This window comes from Panthera leo, chromosome B1, assembly GCF_018350215.1.
Source record: "Panthera leo isolate Ple1 chromosome B1, P.leo_Ple1_pat1.1, whole genome shotgun sequence".
Lineage (NCBI taxonomy): Eukaryota > Metazoa > Chordata > Mammalia > Carnivora > Felidae > Panthera > Panthera leo.
In genome coordinates, this window is record NC_056682.1 from 193,398,752 (window position 1) to 193,409,342 (window position 10,591).

The following is a 10,591-nucleotide window of genomic DNA, read 5'->3' on the forward strand; positions in this document are numbered from 1 at the left end:
ATAAAATGATTGTTTTAAGCCACTGCAGTTGGGGTCATTTGTTATGCAGCACAAGTAATTGTAGCAGCCACATCTTTAAATAGATGAAGAAATGAATGAATGAACAAATGAAATATGGTCATTATTTTTTTTACTTAAGACTCTGAGGCGTATAATTTTTACTTATATACCTAAAACACAAATAATAAGCAAATGTATTCAATGCCTGAAAGGGTATACCACTAAAGCATGGTGCATTGGAACCCTCTTTGGGAGATTAGGACACTAAAATCAAAATGGAAAAGTCATAGGACCTGAGATGAGACTATCATGCTATATTCTTTCTGGAGGAGAGCTGCCATGGCCCATTATTTAGGTCAGTAAGGGTTAAACTGTGCTTTTCAGACCTGAACAGGTGGAACACAAGTTCAGCCTTTAGATGAATGAGTCATTCTTACTCGGTTCTGGGAATTTTATAATATTTTTGATTGTAGTTGATACTTTCTCCAGGAAAAAAAAAATCTGTCACAAGGGAAAACACATTGCTAAAACAAAGCTCAACTTGGAAGCTGAAGAATCACCTTTGAATCATAAATTATACAAAACCACGCTCTTCAACATTTGATTTATATTTTCCAATTCACTGAATTATATACATCTCCCCTTGAAATATGGCTTAAACTCCAGCAAATCTGAACCTCTTGTTTCTATAGTAAGTGGAGAGAAACACTTATTGACTCAGATATATTGGTTCTGTAGCTTATTTTTATTTTGTAGATATTAAAGCATTTAATTTTCTTCCTCCAGGGCTATGATTTTCAGCCTGTTTCGAATTGCAACGGTTTTCTTCTCATTTGCTTCTTTTCAAAACATTCTCCCTTCCTAAGAGAGCTGTCTAAGCTATCAAGAATAAAATGCTAGAAGATTCATTTTATCTGGAGACTCATGTCATAATTTGAAATAATTGGATACTCTCTTACATATCAGAGGAAACTGCTACTCTTAGTAGGAATTGTGAATTCTCATATTCTGATGTTTTTCTTGTTGAAAAGGTTATTTTGTTACAATTTTTATATTCTCTTCTCTTCAGCTACTTCCTTTAAAAGCATCTCACTGCTACAACCTGCTTCACCAGCTTAGGGTATAAATATTATCACAATGCTTTCATTTTCCAACTAGTTGCTCAAAGACCAGTGCCTCCCCTGGAAGCCTCATTTTCACTTAGAAGTGTTCATAAATCTTGAACAATGGCTTACTCCATTCAAGGGGTAGTCCTGTATCCAAATGCCAAAGGAGAGAGAATAGAGGAGTCCAGCTCGTTATTGCAGTAAATGGCTCCAAGAGGGCTGAACGCTTTTGCCCTCAGATGCATTGATGTGTCCACTAGTCCAAATAGTCATACCAGATTCCTCACATTTAAGAGTTCATGGTTTTATGGGGCGCCTGGGTGGCTCAGTCGGTTAGGCATCCGACTTCAGCTCTGGTCATGATCTCACAGTCTGTGAGTTCGAGCCCCGCGTCAGGCTGTGTGCCGACAGCTCAGAGTCTGGTCCTGTTTCAGATTCTGTGTCTCCCTCTCTCTCTGACCCTCCCCCATTCATATTCTGTCTCTGTCTCAAAAATAAATAAAAACATTAAAAAAAAATTTAAAAAAGAGTTCATGGTTTTACTTTTTAGTTTATACCATTGCTTTTCAACCACTGTTGAATTTGTCCTTCTAGGGGATATTTGGCAAAGTTTGGGGACATGTTTGGTTGTCACAATATAGGGAACCTGCCTCCAGCATCTAGTGGGTAGAGGCCAGGGATCTTGCTAAGCATCTTTCAAAGCACAGGACAGCCCCCTTCTCCATAAAAACATTGGCCCCAAATGCCAATAGGACCCTGGTTTCTCCAATATGGTTATATCAATTAACTTTCCACTGTTCCCAGCATCTGAGGTTTAAGACCTCAGTCACAAGCCTAAACCAGCAATTACAGGCACTCCTTCCTCCCCTCCCCCCAGTCACCTGAGTTCTGATTTGAACCACTGTCTCCACTCCCCAAACCCCTTTTCTTCTTGTTGAATTGCCCTCCAGGGTGCCAAGTATCCCTTCTAACCGATCAACTCAATTAGGACCATCCATGTTGATCAGAGAGGTTTTCATGCTGTTGAAATTCAGCAGGAAAGAGTCGAGTGCCTAAATCCCTTTTGTCCCCGTGGAGTTCCTTGCCGCTTTGCAAATTTGTTCAAGGACTACAAGGGGCATTGAGAAAGGGAAGAGTCCTTCAGGTAGTAGAAAATCCCGTTGTACCCCCATTTCCCAGGGGGTGGTGTCTTACATTTGCAAAATCCAGAAGAGTTGCTTAGAAGACCCTTCACTGCAACGAGATCTTATCCAAGGACACCTTCTGGGCTCACTAGACAGAGGAACTGCTGACAATATCTCAATAAAAATATTCTCTGGGCACCCATCCATCTATTATTTTCTCATGTCCTGTGATGCCACAAATTGCAATGTATTTCCTTCAAATGCACCAAATACTAAATATACTTAGGAAGCGTAGACAGTTTGCTAGACTTAATTTAGGAATGACATTTGTATTGATTCTAGGTCAAGAATTTTCATGTTTTTGCTGTCTGCAGCCATAGCTCTCTGTATAGACAACTGTGCTCTGCCCTTTGGTGCAGATTTCTTGAGGGCCGGGGACAGGGGGAGGATTTGAGTTCTTGCGCTGGTGCAGATGATACACTGATATAGTGGGTATCCAGGAGCATCTAAACTCACTTCCTCACTTCTGTCAAACTGGGAAGCTTTGTTTCTAACATCCTTAAATGGACCAGGGTATAAATAGAATTTTCTTGTACTTGCCTCTGATTTTGATCACTGTTGATGCTGTGGGAAATGCATGGCAGATTCCAAATAACTGTCTAGCAAATAGATTTCTGGAGTAAGAGCCATCTGTAAATTGGTAGCTGCCTGTGTTCTCACTATTAGAAGGATGGAATTTGGAGCTCAGGGCAAAAGAACACTTGTCACTGGGCACCATTCCGCTCTCTTGGGCTTGGCCTCTAAGGAGCTTTGACATACTTGAGGAATTTTACAAGGCAGCTGGGAAAGATGGACACTGCCATATGCTGCCCATCAGGGCTGGACAGTGGAGCAATCCAATGGGAGCCTGGCCAGCCTCATGAGGGTGGCCTCAGGGTCCCAAGTGCCATCATATCTAGTTGCCAGCTTTCAGTAACTCTGCTATAACTCCTCTCTCTTTTGGGGAGATGTGGGGGGCCGGGCCCCGTTGCCAGGCTGAGACCGGGTCGAGCAATGTTCCCTGTTGACTCAAGCCAACCCGGTGGTTCCCCCTCCCATTCATGTGGGAGGCCAGGCCCCGGCGCTAGGCTGAGACCAGGTCGAGCAACGTTCCCTGTTGACTCAAGCCAACCCGGTGGTTCCCCCTCCCATTCCCCCACTCTCAAGGGCATATGAAAGCCTTGTCAAGGCTGAGAAAGTTAATTCCTGAAGCCTGTGGTCTGCAGGTGTTGGCAGTAATGCTACCTCCCTTTTTCTACCCCGAGTCAGATAGAAACAAACATGGGAATTGTGTTTTGCTAGCAATCTTATCAACAAGGTCTTGTGACCCGTCTAGAAAATGCACAAGAAACACAGAACTAAATGTTTTGGTGGGCAGCGATTATGTGAAACCTGTTTATTCTTAGAATGCCCTAACCCATAAGAGTCTGGTTATAAAAGATTGTGTACAGCAACAATAAAGCCGTCACTTGGGCCATCAGCCCAGGGGACCCTCCTGTTCCCAAACTTTCTCTTCTCTCTTTTTTCTTGCATTCCCCTACCCTCAGGACCCTGACCTCGGTGTTTGTCGCGCCGGTCGCGACAGGGAGACTATTAAAATCTTTTATATGTTCCAACATAGTCTCATCTATGTTGTGGGAAATTACAGAAAGGGTTTATATCCATGCTTGGGACAGAAGGGTAGGGAAAGGAAGAAGAATTGTAGGAGCCCGAAGGATGGTAACAGTGGAGAATCCTAGAATCCTCAAAAGGCGAGTAAATTTTAGGAACAACAGTTGGGGGAGGGAGTCTTGGGTTTGCCACTTACTGTATGAATATCCTACCCTTCACTACTGACTGAGTTATTGTACAGAAGGATCCTGAGGTTTACTTACACATTCTTTGAGGTACTGCTATAGGCTAGAATTCTTCAGTCCCGTCTCCTAACTCACATCTCCACTGACACTGGAGAAGGATTTGCTATCATTTACAAGCCTTCCGTCTTTCTTTGTCCTCCCAAATCTTACCACTAGCATAGTGCTTCTCTTTCCTACTGGGATCTCATTAGTCAAGGAAATTCTCGGGACACAGGAGACACTCAATAAATATATGCTGAACGACCTTAGGAACAAACTAACACATGAAAGGAAGTTTTCCCTGGGTCATTATTTGAGGACAAAAAAGTATGACTGAGAGTCTGAAAAACACCATCTCATCTTGAATCCACTGTCTTGACTCAAGAGCCAGTAAGGCCGCTTATGTGAAATTCAGGAAGGCCATCATGATTAGTGGCAGGGGTTCTTGGGGCAAGTGGTTGAGACGGTGGCTTTTAGCGTCAGACTGAACTTTTGGCCTCAAACTTTGGGTCTGCCATTTGCTAATAGGATAAAAGGACAGTAGCTTATGGTATTAGTTGATTCACAATTTCAAGTTAACATGCGTCTTTCCACCTGTCCATCCATCCATCCATCCATCTGACATTTATTACGTATTTGCCATGTGGCAGGTGTAGTGAAACGGGCTGGACATTCAAAAATGATTACAGAAAAATCCTTACCTTCTAGGTGTTTGCCATCTTGTGGGGGGGTTGAAGGCTCCATACACAGGCATCCAGCCAGGTTTGCGGTCAGTCACAGAGGAGTGTCTGGAACTGAAGTCTTGTCACTGTCACTCTATTTGTTAAGTGCAGCACATGTGGAAGAGTAGCTTTGAAAGGTGTGCTAAGCAGTGGGAAGAGATGAACAGAATGAGACAGACGTTGGCTTCAGTTCAATCTTAGTGACCACTGACAAGTTCTTCATCTCTTGTGGATCTCTGTTTCCTCTTCCATAACATGAAGTGGGCAGAGAAAGATGATCTTCAAAGCCCCTCCATGCTCACAGTTGGCTTTGTAAAATCTTAGTTTGTTCTCTAGCAGCGTAGTTATCATTTCTGGCCACTAGAGGTCAGTACCTTAAAAAGCAAACTGGCCTCATTCCATTCAGCCATCAAAGTAAACCTCGAAGGAGAAGCAAAATTACTATTTTCTTACCTTGCTTTGAGAAGGAAGAAATATCCCCAAAGAAGCAGTTTTCCTTTTGACATATTGGAGCCGCGGTCTTGACTCCTTTTGCTAAGTACTCACCGCTGAGTTTACTAACAATCTCAGAGTGAGAGTTGAGATGAACAGAAAGTACAGCTCTAGTTACTGAAGCGTGGTTTCTCCACAGACCCAAAGGCATTGATATTTGTGTGATAGAATGAAAGAATAATTGAAAGTGATTCTTCTGTAGAGCAGGCCCCTCAGCTTGTCCAATGGTGGGCTTGGTCCTGTTTGGTCACTGAGAATTGAAAGGGAAATAGGTTTTCAGATCAGCTCTTCTCTCTTAGATGTGGCATGGGGAGGCATCATTGTTTTCCTCTTCCTGAGTTTCTGCCACCCTGAAAAATAGGAACTTCTACTCACTTATTGGCTTAGAACTGCCAGCGACTTATCTCTATCTTTCAATGACTCCTTCCCATGGAGGGAGGGAAGAGGGGTAGTTTCGCTGAGTGGAGATGGCAAGAGTCTAGAACTCACTGGCCTTTGTGGGACTCCTGGAAGCAGACTGTGTGCAAAGGGCCACTTGCAGGTGTGGCCCATCTGGGGTTCTATGAACTTGACTTGGAGCAAGGTAGACCTTGGTCCTCACTGAAGCTGAATGGATAAGTTTCTGATCTTCAGAGCAAATGGTCCCCAATGTCTCGACCTAGAGGCAACCATTGGAAAGTTTGTTTCAGCCTCATATCCAAATTGTACTCTTTGGTTTTATGCTATTGGTAGGAAAACCAGTGTTTTGGTTCTTTTGTGGCTTTTGAGAGTGTCTCTTGGTTGGTTCAGCTCTGTCACAGAAAAGCAGGATTGAACAGAAGCTGGTTTCAAGTCCTATCAATGGAGGTGGGTTTGTATTGTCTCCTCACAATGCGTATTATGGCTGTCTTGTTTGTGAAGTGGCTGTTGTGGGGTTTAAGCAAGAGCAGGGCTCAGGGTTGTTCTTGGGGACATAGGAGTAAGGAAAGAAGACAAATATAGTCCTCTTCCATTCATCGTCGTTTCATAAAGCTGAAAGCAAACTAACATGAGTACAAGGACAAATAGTAGAAGTCCTTAAGGTACAGTTGAGGAGTATGTCAGAGAAAAATGTTTCTTCTGCTTTGTTCAAGTCATGGTGGTGGTACAAAAAAAGTTGTTATTAAAACCCAGGCTTTGTTTGGTCCTAGCTAGTGGTCCTTTGTCCCACTAACTGCTCCTCTTTGTCTTTCCCCATTATATCTCCACTTCACTGGCATAAAGAAAAAAACAAATACGAAAGATCTGTGACATTACCCCAGTAATAATAATTCCACTTGGGATGCCTGGGTAGCTCAGTGGTTGAACGTCGGACTTTGGTAACTCCATTTGGGGTGCCTGGGTGGCTCAGTCGGTTGAGCGTCAGACTTTGGCTTAGGTCATGATCTCACGGCCCATGGGTTCGAGCTCTGTGTCAGGCTCTGTGCTGACAGCTCAGAGCCTGGAGCCTGCTCTGATTCTGTCGCAGTCGCTCTCTGCCTCTCCCGCTCATGCACACACAGAGACTCTCTCTCTCTCTCGCTCTCTCCAATATAACTAAACATTAAAAAACCCCATTCATTTCTATAGAACTTTCTACCATTCATTTATTCATCCATTTACTCATTTATCCCACAAATTTGAGCATCTGCTATGTGCCAGGCACTATATCCCTGCCCTCATAGAGTTGACATTTATTTCAGAGTTGACAAAGTGCTATAGCAAATGGATGTCCATGCCTCTCCCATATTCCTTGGACTTTAGCAGATTCAGGATGCTCTGGTAGATTTCTGAATGTCTTACCTGCATGTCTGTGCTGGAAGCCCTTTTCCAGAACGCTGGAAAGTCACTCTGCTGAAGCACCAGTGCATGCCCCAAGTGCTGGGGAGTAGTCCTCAACCAACAACTCTTGGGAGTTGGTCTTTAAATGCTCGAGCTTCTTCACTTTTAGGATGAGCTCACTCTGGGTTGTGTGTTTTATCCCATTTCCCCCAGCGTCCCCTTGAGATAAGCTTCAGACAACTACTGTGGCAGTTGGCTTAGTAACACACACATCACTTGCTTCTGTGTCCCCACCTTCCTGTCGGTGTTTCCTGCACCTCTGAAATGAGCTACTTACACTCCAATTTTTGCCTCAGGTTCTGCTTTGGGGGGAAACCAGCTAAAACAGTCACTTTTCACATACAGTATCATATTTGGTCCTTGAAAAGACCCTGTAAAATTATGAACTAGACATCTTGGTACCCATCACCGCCTTTTGGAAAAAAAATAACGGAACAAACCCCCTGACCCCCCAACATCCCCTGCTGATGAACTTTCACCCAGGCAACCATGTTTTATAACAGGTATTTACAGTCCTAGCTGACAGGAACAATGGGTGCTGACTGAGCTAGCAGCCAATCTCTAGACTGGCCCCTTGGCAGACAGGAACCAGCTAAGCCTTGAGACCCGCAGTCTGGGGCAAATAAGAGAGAATCAGGCAGATTGAGCTATTGGAGCTGAAACAAAAAAAAAAAAATGTCATGAACTAGCATGGTACTACAAGAGGCTAGGAGAGGTTGGAATTGTGAGAAGGCAGAACTCACGAGGTAGAAAAGATATATAGAGGGAGAGGAAGCCAGTGAGCAGTATGAAAAGCCCGTGGTGTGCAGAAAGATATGAAAACGTGAAGAGGCGTCAAAGGCATTACTGAAGGTGGGAGTCAGGACCTGCCATGTCCTCCACTGAGCTTCTGAAGGACCGTTGGAGCCATCCAGCTCCCATAAGGTCCAATCAAAGCAGGACTCCTGTGTCCATTACTCCCACTCTGAACTTGAAAGAATTCTACTTCAAAAACAACAATTGTCATGTTTTGCTTTTAATTGAGGGCGTGAAACTAGGTAGGGTCTTGCTTTTTAGCATTGAATTGGAATTGCAGAGAATTCTCAACTTTCATTAGAGCCGGAAGGGAAACCTAAGCCTCACTTAGTTCAGAAAGATGAGCAATTTCACCTCAAGGGTAGACTCTAGTCAGTGGATGATGAATGATGGCTGCTGGAAGATTTGGTTGAGGAGGGTCCTGAGGCTGCCCATGTGCACAGTGGGAAGGAATGCTGAGATCGATTAGCAATGTCTGCATGAGTTCAGAGAAAGTAAGGCAGCCACATATTGTGCACCGTGGATCTAATGTGGAAATACACTTACTGGATTTAGGTAGAAGTCACACAAGGCGGCTTACCATTATTGCTAGGGCTAGAACTTACATCTTCTGACTTTCCACCTAGCTCTTCTTGTGTCTTTCTGATTCAGTCACATTTAGTTTTGAGGCCCTTTTGAGAAGCTAAGAATCCCTCCTCATAAGAAAAGCTGCTTCTTCGTATTATCAAAAACTATGTACAGAGCTCTTCTGAAGGTCATTTGGATTCACATTATGCCTTTGCAGGTGAATTCTAGGGGAATAGAGTTGCCAGACTTAGCAAATAAAAATACAAGGCACCCAGTTAAATACTGGGGACATCTTTACACTCTATAATGATTTGTTGGGTTACCTGAAATTCAAATTTGATTGAACATCTTAAATTTAATCTTATGCCTAGGGGGAGTCAAGTGGGTAAGGACTTTGTGTATGTGTGTTTATGTATCTTGGTATAGCGATGAATATGTATTCTGGATCCTGACCATCTCACCTATCAACTATCTAATTATTTTTTGCCAATAGGCTGACCACCTGGAACACCTCAGGCAACTGTGCTTTGATTTTTCGTCGTGAAAATAGTGAGACCTGGGTGTTTTCTGTAGAACATCCTTGCAACTCCCTTTCATTGTTCTGGAGTCATTTCAGTAACAACAGGGATGCGGTGCAGTGCCAGGAATGTTATCTGAAGCTGTGGTAGGGATAGATTACAGAGACTGCGTCTTCCTGTTGCTTATTTTAGCCAAGGAAGCATCTCACAAACAATCTTGTAAAAAATAGCACTTTTGTAATGTAAGGGCATCCATGCAACCCCGTAGAGTTTATGATTTTTTCTACTTCCAGTGCTTTGAGATCATTTCTTGGAATTTTGACTAGATCGGGCAAGGCGATAAAAATGTCAATACGTTCTGCCACCTCCATGATGGCACCGGAGTGAAGCCATGGGCTTGGTCTTCTTCATCTTGCTGCTCATAAATGCCTTTGCCATCCGACAGACGCATTGATTTGGAATGACTTCATGCTGTGGCTAATCCATTGGGTTTACAGTTCTGGACTAATAAAAACTCAATAAAATGATGTCAATTCAAGACTCATTTCCTTCCCTGTTCAAGTTAGGGTGGGATCATTTAAAAAAATATATAAACTAGGATTATTTAGTTTTATTCCTGCTTTAAAGAATCCTCTGGAATAGACATCCAGGTATGCAACCAGAAAACTTAAAGGGTGAATTTGTTTCACACTTCACCTACAGTTTTAGGGTTATTTATTTATTTTCTCTCTCTCCTTAGACTTTTCTCTGCAATCCTTTGGGAGCATAATAGTGTGCAACTACCCTATCTTAGAAATTACATAAAAATGTAGGGCGCCTGGGTGGCTCAGTCAGTTAAACATCCAGCTCTTGGTTTTGGCTTGGGTCATGACCTCACGGTTCGTGAGACTGAGCCCCATGTTGGGCTCTGCAATGACAGCGTGAAGCCTGCTTGGGATTCTCTCTCTCTCTCTCTCTCTCTCTCTCTCTGCCCCCTCCCCCACTCACTCTCTATTTCTTAAAATAAATTAATGAAAAAAGTAGTTTTAAAATGTTTTATGTAAAATAAGTAAAACATGTTTATTATAAAAGGGAAAAATAAAGATCAAAGGATAGAAATTAAAAAATCCCCATTAATTACCTATTTTTATCCAGTTTTTCTATGCATATATACAAAAACATTTTAAAAGTAGGATAAGCACTGAAATACTTGTCAGTAATCTCTTCGTTCTGTTTATATTTCATGAATCTGGTGCTGATGAAATTCCATTCTCATCACTTTTAATTGCACTCTATATATTCTGTTGGATCGATGTATTAATATTCTATTATCACTTAGGCTATTTCCCGGTTTTCTGTGTTATAAACTTTGCTGTAAGGCTTTCTCTGTAATTAGACCCTTGCACTCATTATTAATTATTTTCTTGGGATACATTCCCGGAAATTGGAGACTTTGTGATTTTTGTATCTTAGACAAAACACAAAAGAAATATTCTGGTCACAGCAAGATGGAACTGGGATGAGGGCATAGTTTCTTGCTGCTTTTTGTGTGCCTTTGAGGACAGGGTAGTCTTC

The 10,591-nt window shown here is 42.7% G+C and overlaps 1 protein-coding gene across 2 annotated transcripts in view; it reads right to left on the reverse strand.

Annotated features, from left to right (window-relative positions):
- The window catches only part of CC2D2A (coiled-coil and C2 domain containing 2A), a 163,652-nt gene extending 157,574 nt beyond the window's left edge, over nt 1-6,078 (reverse strand). The window contains exons 1-2 of one of the 2 annotated variants that reach the window (XM_042936859.1): nt 5,808-6,078; nt 4,806-5,668 (exon numbers count right to left, since the gene is read on the reverse strand). In XM_042936859.1, coding sequence (XP_042792793.1) covers nt 4,806-4,848 — 43 coding nt within the window. In that variant the 5' untranslated portion in view covers nt 4,849-5,668; nt 5,808-6,078. Of the gene's footprint in view, nt 1-4,805 lie in introns of both variants that reach the window. The other variant, XM_042936858.1, reaches the window with a different exon arrangement.
- Between the last annotated feature and the right edge of the window lie 4,513 nt (nt 6,079-10,591).